The sequence below is a fragment of the Mustela putorius genome, unplaced genomic scaffold, assembly GCF_011764305.1.
Source record: "Mustela putorius furo isolate JIRA1106 unplaced genomic scaffold, ASM1176430v1.1 tig00003870_pilon_pilon_pilon, whole genome shotgun sequence".
In the NCBI taxonomy this organism is placed as follows: Eukaryota; Metazoa; Chordata; class Mammalia; order Carnivora; family Mustelidae; genus Mustela; species Mustela putorius.
This window is the reverse complement of record NW_025422022.1, coordinates 4,822,769-4,845,711: the sequence shown is the minus strand read 5'-3', so window position 1 is coordinate 4,845,711 and position 22,943 is coordinate 4,822,769. Positions and strand designations below refer to the sequence as shown.

Genomic DNA, 22,943 nt, shown 5'->3' with positions numbered 1-22,943 from the left:
CTGGAAATTTATTTTGCCATTGCTTCTCCTAGGGGATTTCACTACAGACACATATGTATATCTAAAATATTAGAGGATTGATGGCCATTCTTTTTTAAAAAGATTCCATTTATTATTTGAAAGAGAGAGATCATAAGTAGGTGGGGGGGGGCAGGCTCCCCGCTGAGCAGAGAGCTCGATGCAGGGCTCGATCCCAGGACCCCAAGATCATGACCCGAGCTGAAGGTAGAGTCTTAACCCACTGAGCCACCCTGGTGCCCCTTAACATCGGTATTTAATGGGGACATTTTTGTCATTTTTCTTCTATAATTGAAAATTAAAATAACTGCTAAGGGAACTTGTGAATACCCTTTCTTGATAATCAATCTAAGATGTCACTTTTAGAAATACAATTTTTTATTTTTATTTATTTATTTTTGCAACTAAACATTGGATCTTAGGTCAGAACGTGACATATGAACTGAAACGTTTTTTTTTAAGACTTGCTGTCATTAATGCAAGTTGAGAATATTTATCAAGCCTGAAAATGCATCCTCAAGCACATCAGCACTTCAGACAGAATCAAATGTGTTTATGTATTGGTTATAAATGGAAAGAGGTTAAAAAAAAAAGAAAGAGGGTAGTAGGGTAGTAAAGATTTGGGTTGACATTTGGATTCACTAACAAGTGTTAAATTATTTGCAAAGCTGTTTCATAGTGTTAAACTGGAGAGAATTTTAACTAATTACAAAATTATAATTTCTGCTTATCTGTTCTAAATGCAATTTAACTAGGATTAGCATCTATTGATTCACTTACGGCACAACTTGGTTTAAGAGAGTCCTGGAATAAAGATTAGGTCACTGTTTTCATATATTCTCAGCCTATGGTTTCCATGACAGTTTTTAGGTTAGTATTTTTACTGATGTTTCTCCTAGATTGCAAAATTGGGAAATCTTCTAGAATCAAAAGAAGACCGTTGCAGCAGACTCATTGAAGAAAATGACAAATATAAAAGACATTTAGGCAACTTAATAAATAAGGTACAAATTTTCTTATAGAAATCTTGGTCTTTAAAAACTATGCCGGCTCAGTTGGTTAAGTGTCTGCCTTTAAGCTCAGGTCATGATCCCAGGGTCCTGGGATCAAGTCCTACATCAGGATTCTGCAGGGAGCCTCCTTCTCCCTCTGCATCTCCCTCTCTCTGTCTCTCAATGAGAGACATTCATGAATGAATGAATGAATGAATGAAGTCTTTTAAAAATAATAAAATTAAAAAACTAAATACTAAATGCTAAAATACTAAAATAATATGCCAAATACTAAAATAATAGAATTTTGGTGCTGCAAAGCATCTGAGGAGTGATGGAAATATTTATATTGATTCCTTTTACTTCTTAATGACATTATAAAACCCTCTCATTAGCTCTTTTAGCTGACAACCTAGCAAAGAACATTCTGTGTATCTTTACCTCTGCCATCAGCAATTTCAAGTCTTAGTATTGCGATTTCATTTTGAGGGTAATTATAAATTTTGCCAACTTAACATTCTAGTTTACCTCCTAAAAGCTGCATTAAATTTAACCAAACAAGCTCTGACCCTTAGTGGATACATCCACCGCTTGTAAGGAAGACAACTGGATTATAGTTGACCCAACAGTTATCCGCTTTCTGACACTTCACTCCTTCATGATGAGTAGGCACTTTATAATTCTATTTCTATTCACAGTCCTGATTTCAGAACTATAGGAAAGTTGTTTTGCCTACTGTAAAACTACTGGTGGGAGTCACATAATTGAATGTCAGTATGTAGAGATTTTTTTAAAGCCCAAAGTAAAAACTCTATGTCAGAGAATAATTTTTAGCTTCTTTTCTCAAGGTTACATCCTACGAAGAAATCATCGAATGTGCTGACCAAAGGCTCACGATATTCCACTTCCAGATTGCACAGTAAGTTGACAAAGCATAATTTTTAATTTTGTAAACATGTACTCATATTGGGTTTGCTCTCTGGCTTGCCAAGTTTCTGTTCTTAAACTCCTAGGAGGAGGGAAAATGTACAGTTTTTGTACATTAAGACCATTTCTTCAATGAAATAGTATGCGTAACATCTGACTGCTTGAATCACTGGATTTTCATCTTTCTTTCTCAGAGCTCCCTTTGATTTCAGGGAGGTGGGAGGTGACGGACTTAGTGAGAGATATCCAAAAATTTCAGAAGCTATTCCCTGGTATTCAAGTAAAATAACCTTGCAATGCTTAGACTTTATCCACAAAAAGTTTCTGAATGCACACTGAATGAAACATGCATGTATGTTGATCAAGAACAATTAAACTCTCACTAGAATGGGATTCAGCTTGAACGTACTCCAAAATTTGTGTTTTTAAATTCTGCATATTTTTTCACTCATTTCTTATTCTCATTTCTCATAAGCTGTTTCCTCATCCTTTCCACAATTTCATTTAGACTGTGCTAGCTATCACTAGAGCTTAAGCAACAGGTCTAATCTTAGATAGGAAGATACCCCAAATATGAAATTTCTACATGGCTAACTCACATTTGAGAAGATATAACATCTCCACTGTGGCTGAAAGCAAGGCAAGATGCAATGAGAAAAGCAGGCAGAAACCATATCCTGAAGATATGGCAGGGAGCCCGCTTCCCTTCCTCTCTCTGCCTGCCTCTGCCTACTTGTGATCTCTGTCAAATAAAATAAATAAATCTTTAAAAAAATTTTTTTTTAATTTTATTTATTTTATTTGACAGAGAGAGAAATCACAAGCAGGCAGAGAGGCAGGCAGAGAGTGAGTGGGGGAAGCAGGCTCCCTGCTGAGCAGAGAGCCCAATGCGGGACTCTATCCCAGGACTCTGAGATCATGACCTGAGCCGAAGGCAGTGGCTTAACCCACTGAGCCACCCAGGCACCCCTAAAATAAATAAATCTTTAAAAAAAAAAAAAAAGAGGGCTCTGTGATGAGCACTGGGTGTTATATGTAAGTGATGAATCACTAAATTCTACTCACCTGGGTCTGTCTTTGGCTCAGATCATGATCCCACCATCCTGGGATCAAGCCCCACATCAGGCTCCCTTCTCTGCAGAAAGCCTGTTCTCCGTCTCCCACTCCCCCTGCTTGTGTTCCCTCTTGCTGTGTCTCTCTCTGTTAAAAAAAAATTTTTTTCAAATCCTTAAAGAAAAAAGAAAAACAATGTAATCTTAACATTAAAACAGACAAGGACAGCCTGAGAAATAAATGATAAGCTAATTTCATCATAAATATAGATGCAAAAATTCTAAACAAAAATCATAAATAAACTGAATCCGGCAATGAAAAGAAAAACCGACAGTGCATCCTGAGCAAATTGAATTTATCGCAACAAATCTTTCAGTATTAGAAAGTCTATTAGTAAAGTCCACCGCATTAACTGATTAAAGGAGAAAATATCATTTCAATACATTCAGGAATTCTACAGCAGTATACAATAAGAATTTTTTTTTTTTAGAACTCATAACAAAAATACAAGAAAGGAAATCTTCTACTTTTTGATAAAAAGTTACATTCCCATCCCTCCATCCAAAAAAAAAACCAAAGCCAATATAATAATCAATTGATACACTCCCAAGTATTTCATCTAAAAATCAGCAACAAGATAAACCCATAGTTGTTGCCAATTTTATTTAGCGATATGCTAGCAGTCCTCACCAGTGCTATAAGAAGAGAGAAAAAAAAATCCTAAAGGTTGGGATGAAAGTAACAAAACTCATTATTTTCCAACGATATATAATTGCCTGCAAAGAAAGCCCAAAACAATCTACAGATAAATTACTGACATTTATAAATGACTTTAGCAAAATTGACAATTACAAGAAAAACTTCCAAAGTCAATTGAATTTCTGTACATGAGCAACATGTTGTAAATGAGTCCAATTTTTAAAACTCTCTTTATAATAGCAAACAAAAGTTCCCTACAAAAAAATATGCATGAACTTTGGGAAGAAACTTTCGTCCTTATTGGAAGATTAAAGAATAAGTTAGTGGGACACAGTATAATACCCATGGAGTAATAGGTAGAGGGTTATTTAAAAAAAAGTCTGTTCATTTCCTATCCTGGCCTCCCATATTCTCCAGCCATGCTACCTTGTTATTCTAGGTGATCTTCCATTTTTATCATCTGCCCATCGTGGTCCATCGTGGACCATCGTAGTCTATAGGCTTTGAAGGCATTTGTCAGTGTCCTTTACATTAATGTATTCACTGTTTATCATCCAGAGTACCTACTGCATCCTTGAAGCATACTTCCAAGGCCATGCATGTCTCTTATAGACAACACTGCATTCACAGATAAAAGTTCCTGCCCTTTCACAGCACCTGTGGTTTCTAGCCATGTGAAGTCCCTAGAAATGTTTTCCTGTGCAAAACCAAATCAGAAGTCACAGAAAATTCCAGAGTGTAAATCCATAACCTTTCTTCCTAATTCCATTATAGTCTAAACACAGTGTGATCAATAATATTTTCTTGGCTTGAACATGCGTTTAAAAATCCATAGGTTTTTTTAAATGCCCATCACCCAGTTAAAAATCCATGGGTGGCTCAGTCAGTTAAGCATCCGGCTCTCGGTTTCGGCTCAGGTCATGATCTCAGGGTGATGCTATCGAGCCCTGAGTCAGGTTCTGTGCTCAGCATAGAGTCTGGTTGAGATTCTCTCTCTCCCTCTCCCACTCCCCCTCCCCTCCAAGTAAATAAATAAATAAAATCTTTTTAAAAATCCGTGGTTTATATATCTTGATCACAGAGAATAAAGTGAACAACTGTTAACCTTTAAGACTTGTAACCCCAACAAAATAGCCACATTCATATATGTACATATTAAAAGAGCATTGACACTGCTCTAGAATCACAATTCCATTGTATTTCTTTGACTTCTTTTTTCTTTTTTTAATGAGAAAATGTTGGCATGAGAAAAAGAAGAGGTAAAAGTAAATGTCAGAACAGTAATCATGGCAGAGAAGAAATGGCTCCCTACAAGATAAAAACATCCTGATCCCTAAACCTGTGAATGCTACCTTATATGGGCAAAAATGGGGGGGGGGGTCAGCTCTATGTGAAGTAATCCAGTTAACATAGGACAACACATGAAAAATTAAAAAGGAAAAAACATGTGATCATCGGACAGAAAAATCATTTCACAAGAGCCACTCCTGATACAAACACCAAACGAACTAAGAACAGAAGGGAACTCATTCAATACGATGAAGAGAGTCCATAGAAAAAAATACCATTAAAGTCCTACTTGAGGATGAGAGACTGAATACTTTTTCAAGCTCAGAAATGATTTCTATTCATATTGTACTGAGAAGTTCTGCCCAATGCAACCGGAAGGAAATAAAAGGCATTCAAGTTAAAAATGAACAAGTAAATGAATTTTTTTAATAATAATTATTTTTTTAAGATTTTATTTATTTATTTGACAAGCAGAGATTACAAGTAGGCAGAGAGACAGGAGGAAGCAGGCTCCCTGCTGAGCAGGGAGCCCGATGTGGGGCTCGATCCCAGGACCCTGAGATCATGACCTGAGCGAAGGCAGAGGCTTTAACCCACTGAGCCACCCAGCCACCCCTGAATTTTTTTTTTTATAGTTTATTTATTTATTTGATAGAGAGAGAGAGGGAACACAAGCAGGGAGAGTGGGAGAGGGAAAAGCAGGCTTCCTGTAGAGCAGGGAGCCAGATGCAGGGCTTGATCGCAGGATCATGGCCTGAGCTGAAGGCAGACACAGTGACTGAGCCACACAGGCGCCCATGAATTTGTGGTGTTTTTTTTTTTTATTTTTTATTATTTTTAATTTCTTTTCAGTGTTCCAGAATTCATTGTTTATGCATCACACCCAGTGCTGCATGAAATATGTGCCCTCCATAATACCCACCGCCAAGCTCACCCAACCCCCCACCTCCCGCCCCTCCAAAACCCTCATGAATTTGTTTTTAAAATGACCTGATAATCTGTGTAGAAAATCTGATGAAATCTACAAAAAAGACTATTTTTTTATTTTTTATTTATTTTTATTATTTATTTGACAGAGAGATCACCAGTAGGCAGAGAGGCAGGTAGAGAGAGAGAGAAACAGGTTCACTGCTGAGCAGATAGCCTGATGCAGGGCTCAATCCCAGAACCCTGAGATCATGACCTGAGCTCAAGGCAGAAGCTTAACCCACTGAGCCACCCAGGCGCCCCTACCTACAAAAAAGACTATTAAGAGATTAACAAAGTTGCAAAACATGAGATCAATAGTATTTCTATATACTAGCAATGGGCAATCAGAAATCTAAATTAAAAAAATAAAAGTATTTCTAAAAGCACTGAAAATATGAATTACACAGGGATAAATCTGACAAAAAATGTGAAAGACTATACAAAGTATAAAACACTGTAGAGAGAGGATAAAGAAGACTGAGCTAAATTAAGAGATACGCCTTTTCATGGCTCTTCAGAATCGTTCTTGTGAAGCCTTCATTTCTCCTCACGCTGATCTACAGATTCAATGGAATTTCAATAAAAATTCAGCAGGCTTTCAAAATAGAAATTGACGAGCTGATTCTGAAATTCATATGGAAATTCAAAGGACCATAGAATGGTCAAAAGAACTCTGAGAAAGAAGGACAAAATGATAGATTCAAGCTGTTTGGAAACAGAAGGCCTATTTAAGATTGTCATCTCCCCCTGGATTGGACAATGTCTCCTCTCTAACCTTGGAAAACAAAAGCCTGATATCTCTGGACAGTAATACAGAAGCTTCAAAACGCCACCATGCATGTCTTATCCTGAGACATATGCTTTGTTTTGCCCAAATAATGCTTGTTTTTGAAATATTGCCAATATTTAAAAAGGAAGATTTCCAGGATGTCTGGGTGGCTCAGTGGGCTAAAGCCTCTGTCTTCGGCTCAGGTCATGATCCCAGGGTCCTGGGGTCGAGCCCCGCATTGGGCTCTCTGCTCCGTGGGGAGCCTGCTTCCCCCTCTCTCTCTGCCTACTTGTGATCTCTCTCTCTCTGTTTCTCTCTGTCTCTCTCTCTCTCTTGCTCGCTGTCAAATAAATAAATAAATAATCTTAAAAAAAAAAGGAAGATTTCCTATAAAAAAGTTCGATTTCCATCTCCTCTTTAAAAGTAAGATCTGCCATTGTTGCTGTAACATTCCCACTAGGCAACATCAGGCAAGAGGCAAGGAGCAACTCTGTCCTTCAGGCAGATAATAGGTGTGGTGTCTCTCCCCATCAGATGGGAGCCCCCAAACGTGGGGTGACCTGATATGGCGGAAGCTGGGGCTCTCAGGCTGTGAAGGAATTCACTGGTGGCAGAACAAAGGAGACAGGAGTTTATTCAGTAAATCCAACTGAATACACTGCAGAGAAGCAATAGGCAGGTCATCAAAGCAGAGCCTGCCTGCCATGGGTGGGAGCCGTATTTAAAGGAAAAAGGAATGAGGTATGGGACATTTGGAATTTTCCCTTTTTGGGAAACTGTGTTTGGTTGTAAATAGCCCATTGGTTAGTGAAGGCTTATGGATATTTCGAGGTGAATTGCCTCCTAGGCTTGTGTGTATTCATTTCAGGGGTTGGGGTCGCCTCGGGCCCTTTTGCCTTGACCAATTTTCTGTTGCTCAAACCTGTTGTCTAGAAGAGGCCTCTACAATAGGGGGATATGCTCTCTGGGTTTCCCCAATCCTCCCTTAGCTGGCTGCACTCATTTCACATACTTGCCTGACTCTTCCATACGCATTTGCATTTGCGGTTATGACTTCAGCAAGAGAATTTCCTATCTCTGTGGTAGGCTGAGTAATGGCTTCCCAAAGATAGCCACACTCCCTGGAACTTGAGAATGTGCCCTTATCTGGCAAAAGGGACTTTGCAGACATCATTAAATGATGGATCTTGAGATGATAAGATTATCCTGGATTATAAGGGGAGCCCTAAAGACAGTCACAATTGTTGTTATAAGAGGGAGGCAGAGAGAAATTTGATGAGGGAGGAAGGCATATGACCAAGCAAGCAAGCAGACAGGCCGAAAAGGCAATGTGCTGACGAGCCAGGAACCACGGAATTAGGACGGCAGCCAGACATGTTGGAAAAGGCAAGGCCAAGAATACAGCTTCGGAGCCTCTGGAGGGAGCAGGTCCTTGCTGACACCCTGATTTTAGCCCAGCGCATCTGATTTCAGACTTCTGACCTCCCGAATAAATGTGCTTTGTTCCAAGTCACCAGGGTTGTAGAAATCTGTTCAGCAGCCTCAGGAAAGTGATAAACTGTCTCTGGCTGGGAAAGCGAGTTTGGGAAGAGACTATTTTAATTAATTTGCCCTCCTAGAGGCAAGAAGGGAACCTGCTAGTATCGCTCTTATTGGAAGGCATTAAAGTAGAACACAAGTAAATCTCCAGCAGGCCCCCGAGTGCTGTGATCCTTCCTATGACACTGTTACGTATTTCCCCACATTCAAGCAGTTCACAATTCAGGGGCTGTGCTTTTAACATGCTACCCCCAGGATTATGTTGGCAGGGATCAGTTCTCTACCCACAGTGTGTATAAATGAATAGGATATCGAACTGTCACTTCATGGGTTTCCCACGGTCTGCTTTCCCTCCTCACTACTGGAACCCCTAAAGGGAGAGACGGATTAAATCATTGGAGTGGCTAGGAACAAATCCCAGATTGTCGTATACTGAAGTAGATGGATGAGAGACTTTGCCAAAAAGCTACCTTCACCATTTATATTCATCTCAAATCCTCCAGTGCATCCAACAAAATATTACTTTGGAAAAGTCAATTTTAGTCATAAAATTCAATTGTTCTTCCCTTCAGTTTAGAAAAGAGAAATAAACATTTGGAAGATTTAATTAGGAGGCCTAGAGAGAAAGCAAGAAAACCACGGTAAGTTTTTTTCTCTCTCTTTTTTTCTAAATAACAATGTCTTTAACTTTAAAACGTAAGTATAGGGGCACCTGGGTGGCTCAGTGGTTAAAGCCTCTCCCTTCGGCTTGGGTCATGATCCCAGGGTCCCGAGATTGAGCCCCACATTGGGGTCTCTGCTCCGTGGAGATCCTGCTTCCTCCTCTCTCTCTCTCTCTCTCTCTCTCTCTGCCTGCCTCTCTGCCTACTTGTGATCTTGGTCTGTCAAATAAATTTTTAAAAAGTCTTTAAAAATAAAAATAAAAAAATAAGTACATAGATAATACATTAAAAAAACCTTTTTTCCTTCTCTTAAGATAAACTATATGCAAGTTCTTGGTATTTTACCTAGCATGAAATAGTTGCTTGATAAATGTTTTTGGTAGGACTTGAATTGGAAAGTCAGAATACCTACCCTCATGGAATTTATAATCTCCTCTAAGGAAGATACCATAAAGATTATGATCTAAGATTTCATCTACAGCAAAACAGCTTACATTTGTATTTTATGACCAGACTTTCTTATACTAATGTTAAACTTACCACCCATTATTTCTGTGGATTTGATGCTGCAAGGGATATGCACAAACTGTATGGGGTTGATTAAGACCACAGTAGGATATTAAAATGGGATTCTTCCTGGCCTAGTCCTTGAGGTGTTAATAAAATAGTCACAAGTTGGGTTTTTTTTTTAATATTTTATTTATTTGAGAGAGAGAGCATGTGCACAGGAGAAGTGGAGGGTCAGAGGGAGAAGCAGACTCCCTTTTGAGCAGGAAGCCTGATGCGGGACTCCATCTTGGGACTCCAGGATCAGGACCTGAGCCAAAGGCAGTCGCTTAACCAACTGAGCCACCCAGGAGCCCCCAGTCACCAGTTCTTAAAGTGAGAGTAAGTTTTCCCCGTATGTAGGGTTTCTAAAGGAAATTTCAAAGAACCTGTTTTATGACTTGTATCTCTTGGCCAGATCCCATATATAAAAATTGTGGAGAGTAGGGAAGACTAGAAAAAACATTTCTTTGAATCTGTCATGTTGTGGACTCCCATCGCCCCCAAGTAATTCTACCTCTTATTGAAAGCCTGGTGAGGGGGTTTCCAGAAGATCACCTGGAGAGCTTTGATCTGCATTTCTTAAAATTTGGGGAACAGGGAATCAGTGATACACCCTGCCTGAGAAAAACAAAGCAAGCCATGGAAGCCCCCCAGAGGTGCTGTGTGGGGTGACCTGTTCTCTCTGAGCTTGTCCCCAGGACAAAAGATGTGTGTGATAGTTTGTTAAGAACCAAGCAGGAGGGAGTTGAGTTATCTTGGGCTCTGCCCAACGCCACCTGGAAGAACACCAGCAGCAAGAGGCAGCAAGGGAATACCAGATTCTTATGGGCTGATGAAGGAGTATCAAGTGACCACCAGAGGAGAGATGCATCAGCCTCAGTCAAGGGCAACTGTAGGACAGAGGTCCTTCGCCCTGGCTAGCTGCACAGAGAAAGACTCAGCTTAGCTACTTTCCAGGCCCAGGGACTCTGAAGCCACCAAGCCAAATAAAACTATCACCTTGCTGCTTCTCCCTCCTCCTGCAAATGGACAAGGTCAAAAACCTAGAGAGAGCAGAAGTTGACCTCCCATAGCAGATGGTGTCCACCAACTACAAGGCTTAGCTTAGAGGAGGGGATGAGAAATCCTACTTTTGAATGATGATTAAAGGATTCACGTTTAAGTCTTGGACATTCTGCTTACCAAATTGAGACTGTGTGCCTGCCTCACAGGGAAGACTGACCTTATCTCAGAGTAAGCAAAACCTCACTAGGCCTGCTGCACATTCAGCCGATGGCAAAGGAAAGTCTCCCCTGAGTGCGGAAAGTCTTCCCTGAGTGCAGAAAGTCTAAAGTAGAAACAGGAGGCAGACATTAAAGTTGCATTTGGACTTCGTTGCAAGTCATGAATGTTCAGCATACTATTTTGCAATACAACTACGTTTTGAAAATTAAAACTCCTTAGCAGATTTATACTCGTGTTTGCAAAGTGATAGGTTAACTATGAGGGGTTTTTTTCCCCTAAGATGAAAGAACATGATCTGATGCCTGGCATATTACAGATGCTCAGTAATTGCTGATTTAAACTGAGAATGAGTCTTCTCTGAGTTGCTGACAGAAAGTGTGGCATATTTTTCCCCCAGAATCATTTTAAAATAAGAAAATTAGTATATAAATTCACACATTTCACTAGTTCAGATAGTTGTTCACTGATACTTAGCCAATTATAAAGTGGATTTGAGGCCCTTTTGTATAGATTTAGACTGGCCTTGAAGCGCAGGCATGGGGGTGGGGAGGAAGCTGAGCCAAAGACCTCGCAAGGCCCTTTCCAGCTGATCAAAGCTGTTTGTTAGAAAACTGGAGACTTAGGGGAGCCTTCAGCCACCATCCTTGAAGCTTCTCATGGGTCTCAGGAAATTCAACTATGGGAACGCGCTTTAGACTACTTCCACACTGTCTCAGAATTACGGTACTCCTGGTGCTGATTGTGTTTAGGAGTGGAAGACTGGGAAATAGGGAGATAAGAGCGAGCCCAGCATGTTAATAATTTCAGATATTTTTTATTTATTTATTTATTTTTTGCCTCTAGTTCTTCATCACTTTCAAGGAGCCATAATCTTATGCTAAAGAAATCCATGAGAATGTTAAAACATAGCAAGACCGTGGCTCAGTATGTTTATTCAATTGCAATGAGACTGATCCGTACATGACATACACTGAAAAGCTTCATCTTTTAGGGTCTGATAGTTCTAGCCTAAGTGGCAATTTCTCCTTGAAAGTGAGGGCACGGATTTATCAAATAATGCGGTCCTTGTTCATTAGGTTCACTGTTTAAGCCCTTCTTGCCACCACCTGGTTTTTTGTTTTTTGTTTTTTACCTCATTCTCCTTCTGTCTCCTACAGGCCCAGAAGATTAGAAAATCACCCAAAGTCCTTGACCACGGTAAGTCATATTGATGATTGCTATAAAAAATGTTGTATCTCCATGTAATTTGACAGTAGCACAAGATTAAATTTCAGGAATGTTCAGCTTAGCTTTCCTTTCTGCCCTCAGACGAGGCCTCTTCGGCCTCTGATCATCATAAGTCCTGTAACTGGGAAGCCCTCCCTCTGAAATTTTCCTTGTATGTCTTCACATCATCCCTACAGCTTCTGCTTCATGTCGGGCCCTCATCATTTCTTATCTGGCGGATGACAGTCATCTACTGGTGCTTCTGCCTCCAGCTGGGGGCCCTTCCTTCCATCCTCCACCGAGCAGACTGCGATCTTTCAGAAGCAAATAAGATGAAGCCCCTTCCCTATGTAAAACTCTTCGATGGTTCCCTGTTGCATTCCGGATCAGTTTGTGCTCCCTAACACAGCACATAAGATCCTCTATGACCTGGCCCTTGCCTTCCTATCCAGTCTTCTCATTCACTGCTTCGTTCTCACCTTCTCACCGCCATACACCCAACCATATCAAACCACTTGCCCCTTTCCAAACTAGCTAGGTTATTTTCATGCCTTCCTGATATTGCCTATACAGCTTCCCCTGCCAAGAATGCCCCCTCTCAGTTCCTTGTGTCCCCTTACTTTAGCTCCCACCTTACAAACTTATCTGCCAGCTCAAGCTCGACTTGACAGGAACCCTTTGAGTGCAGGAATTATCTCATATTCATTTTGGTATTCCCAAGCACCTACCCCAGAATAGGTATGAAATAGGAGGGAGTGTTAGGCAGACTCAGGACCCATTACCAATGCTACCCATGCTGGAGTAATTCTTAATAGAAGTTACAGCCACTGTTGCCCTTGTCCCACCCTGGGTCGAGCGCATGTATTCATGAAAACCCATGATTTATATCTGGCATAGCTTTGTAGAAGAGGGTACAATCCAAGGGTATGTCTCTATATGCCCCCCTGAGCCCCAGCTGTTCTAATAGTTGAGTTATGAGAATACCTTAACACTACCAGCTCTCCGTTATATTGTACTGATGAGTCACTTCCTGAATCACATAGATTCTTGGTTCTGTTCCTTTGTCTTCGTTCTGCCAACTGGCAACCAAACTAAGGAAGAGGAAATTCAACCATCCTTGTTCCTTGTCATGTTCCTTAATGGAAAAAAGGTTGAAACAAACAAAAATCCTTATTAAAATATAGTATTGGTATTATCTGAGAAGTTCATCTATCTATAGGTTGTACCCCTTTTCCATGTGTTTAAGAATTAGCTGTTTATGGAATAAGAATTGTATGTATAATCAAGAGTTCCACATGGAATCAAGAATCAGCTGTTCTATCACTGAATGCCTGTGTTTCCTAAAAATTAAAGATATACTTTTTTCCTTTCATTTTTAGATGCCAGTTGTTTTAGAAGAAAATATAAATTATTTAGATTAAACAGGACTGAAGATTAAACATTAATCATTTTTGTCAACCAATCCAGGAACAGAGTCATTATTACCAAGTATAGAACCCAGGTCCATCATATAAATAATACATTAAAATCTACATAAATGATAAAAATTTTACATTCCAAAAAATGTGATTACTTTTCTTCTAATTTATTCCCATGAACAACAAAACATATTCTACTTTAGCACAAACAGGGGAATATGGTGGCTTCTTTTCCAAATGTCTATTTTCATTCACACAGAATAGCACTTCCATATTATCAATTCTCGGATGACACATAAAAATAGTAATTTATCTCATTTCAACTGTTTGTTTCCCCGTGGAGGAGATCCTTTTTCCCTCTAGGCAGGCAGGCTCTTCCTACTACCAACCAAATTTTAAGACACCAATCCTGAAATCCTCTGGAATTAAAACCCAGATGAAAGGAGAGGACTGGTCTAAGATGTAACCCTCATAATTCTCCTTTAACACAGTTTTTACGAATTAGTTCTGAATTTAAACAAAGGAACTGGCAGCAACTGATTTTGTGAGATGTATCAGAAAAACAAATATACATGCATGTGTATTATTCTTTTGATAAATCTTAAAGCCAGGATGGCGAGGTAGCTGTTGAATCAACTATTGGAAGGGAAGAGATGATTATAGCTTGCTGAAATTAGTTTTGCACTTAAATTACTCAGGTAAGTACAAGAGGAAAATATACAGAGAATATATATCTGGCCTTAAAGGAAGTACTGAATAAATAAAAGCTATTATTATTATTATTATCATTTTTGCTGAGGAATTCTGTAAGACAAATCTTAAATGTGAACTTCACAAAATTCAGCAAATTGCAACACCTTTTAAGATGAACGATGAGAAATGCATAGCCCATCTCAACTGCGACAGTGCTGTGTTTCAGAACATTAAGCACTGAAAGTTTTGGAAGTGATTCAAGTTTAAAAAAGATACACTATTGGGGCATCTGGGTGGCTCAGAGGGTTAAAGTCTCTGCCTTCAGCTTGGGTCATGATCCTGGGGTCCTGGAATCAAGCCCCACATTGGGCTCTCTGCTTGGTGGGGAGCCTGCTGCCCCCCCCCTCTGCCTGCCTCTCTGCCTACTTGTGATCTCTGCCTGTCAAATAAATAAATAAAATCTTTTTTAAAAAGATACATTATTATTAATAGTTTTAGGAGATCCTCTAAGAAAAATTAAAATACGATAGGAGAAGGGCAAATATTAACGTAAGGATGGCTAAGGCAGTTCTGGGATCCACACACAAATGTGATGAAGCACTTGGAAAGGAAGGATTAAGATCGGTCGTCTGCAAACGAGCGCATGCATAAGCTTTACATTTGCCGTGTACATTATTCGACATTTATGATCTTTTACCCACAGGTTGTCTCAACATGAATGTACCTCCTTTGGTACCTGACTGAAGGACACAGAGTCTAATTCTGTGCTTCTTTCAATAAACATTTAGAGACTTTTCAATAAATGATGTGACAGCATCAGTGTTAGATGCCAAGGACACAACATAACCAGGCAAAGATACTCAAGGAGTACGTCATCTACTGAGGGAGACAGACTCTATTCTAGAGTGGGGTGCAGGCGTACCTGCCCAGGGTGCTCTAGAAGCATAAATGAAATGGCTCAGGACTATGTATGGGAAACTCAGAAAGATTTTCCAGAGAGGGTGACACATGAGCCAGATCTATCGTGACTGGATAGCCCCCAGTCACGAAGAGGAAAGCCACAGCACACTCAAAACACAGAGGCACACTCAGAGCACGCTGTGTTACATCCCCTGAACCACAAGTCGTGTCTAAAACCTAGGTTTGGGACACCTGGGTGGCTCAGTAGGTTAAGCGTCTGCCTTTGGCTCAGGTCATGATCCCGGGGTCTGGGGATGGAACCAAGCATCAGGGTCCCTACTCAGTGGGAGCCTGCTTCTCACACTTCCTCTGCCTGACGCTCCCCCTGTGTGTTCTTTCTCTCTCTCTGACAAGTAAATAAAATCTTAAAAAAATAACAAATAAAACTCACGTTCTTCATGTGGCAGGAGATGAAGATGATGATGAATAGCATTGTATGCCTTGCCAAGAAATGTGAACTTTATCCTTATGAGAAGCTCTGAAAGATTTTAAGTCAAGGAGTGATGTGGTCAGATATGCCTTTTGAAAGTTCACCCTAAAAGTGGGGTGAAGGGTAGGGTGGTGACGGATGATGCCAGAACCGGGAGCACCTGTTGAGAGACATCTACAGGGCTCCAGGCAAGGAAAACAGATACCAGAAACTAAACTCATGACGGTGAAAATCAAGAGGAATATATGGATGCCCGGTGATGTCAAAGGTAAAGTGAAAAGGATTTGGTAATTGGTAAGCTGCAGAGCTAACAGACAGAGGATCCTGGGAAGCCTAGCAGGGTTCTGGTTGTGTTGTCCTAACTGAAGTAGAGAACCCAAGAGGGACAGCTGATTTGCAGGGAAAGATAGCACGCGTGTGAGGTTGCCGTGAAACATGTAGGAGAAGGATCCAGAGGTCAGAGACGGGACTGAAGATAAAGGGGAGAGCAGGGTTAATTGAGTCAAGTTTTAGGAGCGGAAAGAGAGAGACTCAGTTCACCAGCACCTCAGAAACAGGGACATCTCTTCTGCTGAGCATGGAAGAAAGAAAATCAGGATAGGCATACGCAGGGCAGCCAGGGGCTGTGCTGTCGTTAAGTGGGAGCTCATGGCTGAAAGCTTCACTCTCTTCTTGCAGCTGGAGGCTCAAAAGAGGAGGCGAAGTTTTGAAATAGGCACAGCCTCTACCTTCACAGAGCACAGCTTTGGGTCTCATCACAGGATATGACAAGGAGGTACAATTTCCTCTCTGCCTGACAATTTCTGTTTTTCTCTCCACTTGGTTCTCCTTCCCTCTAGTTCCTTGTTCCTGTGATTTGGACCCATTGCATCTTCTTCAGGACTTGCCTCGTCCACTGTTTTGATTCTCTCCCACCTTTAGTTTGTAACTCGTCACTAAATTCTTGCTCTCACCTGAAAAACATCCTGCCTGCAGTCCTCTAACCATGTCGTGGTTGCTCTTTTCATGCCCTGTTATACCTTCTGAGAAATGATTGACAGTTTACAAGGCACCTGATTTTAGCCAACCAGGCATCTCGACTCATCGTGTTTCTGGATGAATGTTCTTTTATATTGGCTCTCTCAATATGCCAGTCTCAATTTTAAAGGCTGTATAATATTTCATGGAGTGTGTGTGTGTGTGTGTGTCGTGTGTACCATAATTTACTGAATTATATTTTAAGGACGCAGTTTCAAATTCTTACTTTGTAATCCCACACCTATTGCTTTACGTGCTCTTGCCCCATCCTCCTTGTGTGCCTTCGCCCATCTTGTTACCTTTTCTGGGAATGCCCTTCCCTGCCCTAACTCAGCGAAACTTCCTCCGTTCCCCACCCCCACCAACCAGTTCCTCGTAGTTAACACATTTGTACCCTTCAATGCCTAATTTAAATATCACCCTCATCCTTATCTGAAAGCAATCAGTGTATTTATTTGTTTGTTTGTTAAAGGTTTTATTTTTAAGTAATCTCTACACCCAATGTAGGGCTCGAACTCACAACCCCAAGATCAAGAGTCGCATGCTCCACCGACTGAACCAGCCAGGTGCCTCTCCTCTATTTGATCTGAGACCCTCTTCTCTAAACCACAGCACATGGAAGACCGTGTGCTTCAGGAAAAAGAGCCCTCACCACGGAATCATAAGATCTAGTTTCAAGACCCAGCCTCCCCGTAATAGCTGTTGTAAGAAAGGAGTTCATAGTGACATTATGTTAAGAACAATTATAAGACTGTGTTAATATTATTGCAAAAATGTAAATATTTTGTATATTATATCTATCTTTAAAAGATATTGATATTTGCCTATAGAAACAAAACTCTGGGTAGGAGCCAGTGATGTGTGTAATTCAAACCTAGCAGCTCCACTCTGAAATACTTACAAAGGACTCTGAGAGTCAGTATGAATTCATGATGGTACCTCAGGTAAGCTGTGAAACTAAACACAGATCCTCTTGTATTTAGCAAGGCCAAGCTTGCACAAAGAACAATTAGAATATATATATTTTAAAGGTTTTTAAAAAAAGATTTCATTTGTTTATTTATTGAAGGGAGTGGGCTGGGACAGAGGGAGAGAGAGAATCCCAAGCAGAGTCTGGTCTGAGCACAGAACCCAACGAAAGAATATACAAAAGTTTCCGGTGCTTTCTGCCAGAAACCAGGGCAGAGGCCAGTATATATAGTCTCTATTATTTCACAAGTAAGTATAAAAACTACAGTGCATAAATGTACAAGGAATTACTACAACTAATAAATATATCTTTTCAAATATACTCTCCCTGGGATGCCTGGTTGGCTTAGTCCGTTAAGCATCTGCCTTCAGCTCAAGTCATGATCCCAGGGTCTGGGGATCAAGTCCTGCATCAGGCTCCTTGCTCGGTAGGAGCCTACTTCTCCCTCTGCTTGTGTTCTCTCACTGACAAATAAATAAAATCTTTAAATATACTCTTCCTTTTATTGAAGGATGATTTACATACTGTAAAAATTCTCTGTCGTTAAGTGTAAAATTCAGTGATTGACGAAGTAAATTTAAGGTCATGCAGTAAACACCATAAACTAGTTTTAGAATATTTCCATCACACGCCGCCCCCCCTCCACAAAGCTCCTCAAGCCTATTTGCAGTCAGTCACTGCTTATGGCTCCTTTTCCTCAGGATTCTGGTCAATCTTATTCTTGGGGAACATACAAGAGAAGGGTTAATAGGACAAACTATGATCAGCTGCGGAGCTAAAGCATGAGGCCCTGGGGCAGCTACTTGGTGACTTCTGTACTTCACTGTTACCTGCCACAATCCATCTAGTTCTCGGAGCGGCCAGCTGGCAAACTAAATTGGAACTTGACAGAGCCCACCACCACTATGGGAGTGGCACACACCTTCCCCTTCCCCTGGGATTGGATGTGCCTTTTTTTTTTTATATACATATGTATTGTATATTTTCAATCAGTGTAACCACAGTTTAGCATAAACTTTTGCATTTTTACATTGTTTCTATAATTATTTTTTTTAATTACATTTATTTTCAGCATAACTATTCATTATTTTTTCACCACATTGGGTGTGCTTTTAATTTACTATCTCTGTTGGAAAGGGAAGTGGTAGTGTCAGTTTGAGAAGCTTCCACTTAGCTTCTCCTACTCATTATACTCTTTTTTTTTCCTAAAAAAAAAAAAGATACAGCATGCATGAATGGGGGAGCAGCCAAGGGAGAGGGATCTCAAGCAGATTCCACACTCATCATGAGCTTGACTCGGGGCTCGAATTGATCTGAAACCAAGAGTCGGACAATTAACCGACTGAGCCACCCAGACACCTATCCCAATACTTTTGATGACTCCCCTAGGAACCAATGGAAGGGTTCTTTCAACCACTAAGTATGCCCATTCCATTTGTACTTTGAGGGACCAAATATGGGTGGGTCTGAGAACCTAAAGGACCCACTGTTGGCTGGACTCAGGCTGGGAATCCATTTACTGCCTGGCTCCCTTATACTTCTACCCTAAAATGGGGCTGTGTTGGTTCTAGATATAAGATCAGTTCAGACTGTATGTCCAACAATCCTCCAAAGGTCTGGGTGTTCCCCTTTACTCCATGCACGATTACTGTGAGCAAATGTCCATAGGCCCCCTTGAAGAAAGATGGCGCATTCACTAAATTGTGGTGTTTCAGGGCTCCTCATCATAGCACCCTGGCTTCTCTTCAGTTACAGGATTCTGGAACTGAAAATTGGCTCATGCCCTGGTGAGGAGGGGATCGTGACTTTACTGGGCAACTGCCCTCAGCCTCCTCTTTATCTTTCTTGATTTCTTCAATGGTATAAGTTAACATGAAGTTGGGTAGTATTATTGATCTTAGTAACCACTGTCTTTCTCCAGATTACTCCTCCTGCCTGTTCTCCACTCTTCTCCCCTGTTCAGACTTTGCAGCTCCTGGTGATTACTGAGCCCACCTTGTTTCTGATGGTCAAGGGGGGGTCCCACTTGGCCTCCATTCATTTTCATCCTCTCGTCCTCATTGTAATCAGCCCCATTCTGTAACAGCGTCTCTAACCCTCAGTTGGGCCCCAGAGGTCAGCCCACCACTCATCTCAGTGAGGCTGGAGCCCTTCTCACCTGTGCATTCCCTCTTTCTTTGGTAGACGGAGTGTCTTCCAGGCCCTCTCAGAGAATGGGAGCTGATAAGTTTTCCAGCCTTACACAGTATATCCGTTCCAACAAGCCTACATTTAGGGGGCAGGCAGAGGAGAAGGAGGGCCCGGTGAAGTGGGAAGAAAACTGGGGAGAGTAAGTTTGCACTGCACCTAGAAAAACAAGCGTGAAAGACGGCAGGGCTCAGATGAAGACTTTGGGGTTTAGCAAGATGGAGACGTTTTAGCGGTGAAAATAAAAGCCTAATTGGAAAAGTGGAGGAGAAGATTGAAAGGTGAGATAGTGATGTTTTACTGAATCAGAAAGCAGAGAAATGAGGCTGTTGCTGAAGGGGAACAGGGGCCACAGGGAGTTTTGTTTAAGATGGGTATGTTTGGATGTTGACCGGAACGATGAATTGGAGAAATAGAAATTTATTATGAGGTAAAGAAGAGAGAGCTAGTCTTAGAATCACACATTTCTGAGCAGGAGATAGGACAAAGACTACAGATGGTGGGTGCCCTTTGTGGGACTATAAACATTTCTAATCTTAACAGAATGGAGGTCAGAGGCCAAGTGTACAAATGGAGGTAAGTGGCGGGTTTTGTGGACGGTGATCAGGTGACTCAGCTTTTGTCCATCCGTTCTTTTCAAGGAAATCTGATCTGGGGAGGTCTGTGAATTGTGTAGAAAGAGAACCAGATGGGACGAATGCCTGAGAGGCCAGAGAGGGAATACAAGCCGGGCTGGAGAGCCAGGACTCCTTTGAAAGTCTTCCTTATTTTCTATTTCTTTTTCCTGTAGTGTCCTTTTTGCATGAGGATTTTCTTTCAGGGATAAAGGATAGCACAAAAAAGCCAATTCTTTTCTTCAGCCCTTGCTAGGTGAAAGAACACTTAAGTCTTTGCTACCATGCAATAAACATAACTTTTTTTTTTCCTTGATTTTTTTTTTTTTCATTTCCTATTAAGCCTTCAACTAAACTCAGTTTGTAAATTTGTGGAGAAAAGATGTCACTTGTTGCAATACAACAAAGTCAACAAATATTTTCTGAGTTACTACAGAGAGAGCACTCTTCTGTAACATTGACTCAAAGGCACAAAGATCCCTGGTCTCAAGATGTTTACAAACAGGACACATAACCAACTGTATATATTGTGTGAGAAATTAACAAGTGCTATGAATGAAGGAGAATAGAAAGAAGGGAATAGAGAGTGTGGGGGAGGAAAGGTTGGAGAGCTGTGATTTTAAATTAGGCAGTGAAGGTAAGTCCCACTAACAAGGTAACAGATGAGCAGAAGTTTATGGGGCATGAGAAAGTTCCTCAGCTATGTGGTGATCTGGAGGAATATAACAGAACAAAAACTGGTGCTTAATGATCCATTTGCCAAAGATGCTGAGGGAAACTCTTAAGTAATCAGGGGAAAAGATGGCTCTGCTTCTACAAATTCCAAGGGAATAAAATGCCAAAACTGGAAAATCAACTGTAGATCCGCCTAAGCCATAGGAATGAGAATAACCAGGATGTGGTATATTCCCGGAAAATGAAGATCTTTAGAGAGGTAGGTGCAGAGGTGAAAGAGCGGGAGAGCATGGGAAAATATTTGGAAAGATCTAAATAACTTAGTAGAATTTTTTTAAATTTTATTTTTAATTAATCTCTATACCCAACATGGGGCTCAAACTCACAACCCTGAGATCAAGAGTCACATGCTCTACTGGCTGAGCCAGCCAGATGCCCCTTACATTAGTGGAGAGATTCTTAATTCCACGAATCAAGGATTGGAACCAACTAAGTGGGAGAGCTCTGGGTGGGTACCAAGGGAATGCTTATTATAGGGAGACTGAAGATCATAATACAAGGTTTTTGAGCATGCAGATAAGGGTATTTTACTTCCCTGATGCACAGGCAACTACTTTTTATTTTTATACCAATTGGATAGTCACATATGTTTGTTTTCTGTTTGTATGTTTTTATTTTCCTTAAATTCTGCATGTCTATCACATCCGGAATAGGCACATTTTATTTGTCCCTGATGATCATTTAGCAGATGGTTATCTAAAATTCAAGTCCCAAATGAAGTCCATTAGTAATCATTTAATACCTGGTGTGGCAGTCCCAGTTTAAGCCTGAACTGGATTATCCTTACGGGTTCGGGCTCTGTCTAAACACGTCCTGAGAACTGGGGAGACAGACCTACTAGGAATCTCGTTTTAATTATAATGAGAATCCTCCCCACTGGAAATAAGTCCACTGAAGGGAAAGGAGTCAGTGAGCTATCCTTGGTCCAGAAAGGAGAGAAGAGGTAATTCTGAGTACTGTATAATGTCTATTTTCTGGAGACAGCAGCAAGTTAAATAGAAGGCTGTCAGACATCAGGCACTCAGAAAAGGCCTGATCTGAAACTCATGAAACAGAAAGCTGAGGAGGGAGGGTCTTCCCTTGCCTGTTGAGTACTCGGCAAGGTTCAGCACAAAGTAATGGCCGAGGCCTTTGTGGCTTTGGCACAGAGTGGCAGCTTCGGCAGCCGAGCATAGAAATGGAAGCAGCAGCCGAGTGGGAGGGTGCCCTCCGCTTCTGCCAGCTGCCTTAGCCATGTTAAAAAATCAAAGCTGAACTAAGGAAATTCAAAGATCTACTTGGCTTTATTGTGATTCATGAATTGGGCAGCATTCCATCTAGAAATAGAGGGTAGCTCTGAGGAGGAATTATTCAAAATGGAAGGTTTTTATAGGAAGGAGGGTGGAGCAAGAAGCTACTAGCAAAAGAAAAGAAAGGATTATTTCAGGCACAGTCTCTGGCTCCTTAGGGGGAAGGACAGGCCCTCTTATTAGGTTGATTATCTTCCCTTCTTTTGGAGGTTGGAGAAGGGCCCAGGTGGACAACATTCCTTATTGTTGCTGATCAGAAAATTCCTGACTGGTTAAGACTCCATTTCTGGGGGAAATTGAAACTGCAATTAAGTTGCTAATCAAATCTACATTTGGTGATTTGGCCTAAGTGATGCCATTTGGAGCCTGTGATTTTTTTCTTTTTAACAGCAGCAGGGGCAGGTCAGTGGCACTGGTGGCCTGGTGGAGTGGCGTGGAGCTGAGTTGGTTCAGCCCAGCACGGTCAGGTTGTGGTTTTAGTCAACAGAATTAGTGGCAACAGCAGCCACAAGCTGCTTTTACAGGGTCCCCAGGCCAATGAGCAGAGCCCGTGCAGGAGAAGAACAGCAGATGGTTGTAGGCCACGCAGTAGGAATCTCGAACCAGACTGCTACATTCAAATCTTGCATCTGCCTTCGACTAGCCTTTAAGCTTGGATAAATTACAGTGTCTGTTTTCTTCTCAGCAAATAATATCCAGCTCATAGGGATTATATAGATTATACATGAAAGCA

General features: G+C 41.0%; 1 protein-coding gene across 13 annotated transcripts in view; it reads left to right on the top strand.

Moving 5' to 3' along the window:
* CAGE1 (cancer antigen 1) overlaps positions 1-14,341 on the top strand; it is a 45,336-nt gene extending 30,995 nt beyond the window's left edge. For 3 of the 13 annotated variants that reach the window (XM_013056802.2, XM_045066980.1, XM_045066979.1), the window contains 5 exons: positions 918-1,022; positions 1,859-1,929; positions 8,829-8,897; positions 11,849-11,888; positions 12,095-13,267. In XM_013056802.2, coding sequence (XP_012912256.1) covers positions 918-1,022; positions 1,859-1,929; positions 8,829-8,897; positions 11,849-11,888; positions 12,095-12,301 — 492 coding nt within the window. In that variant the 3' untranslated portion in view covers positions 12,302-13,267. The other 10 variants (XM_013056800.2, XM_013056798.2, XM_013056812.2 and 7 more) reach the window with 7 other exon arrangements.
* Positions 14,342-22,943: the final 8,602 nt, after the last annotated feature.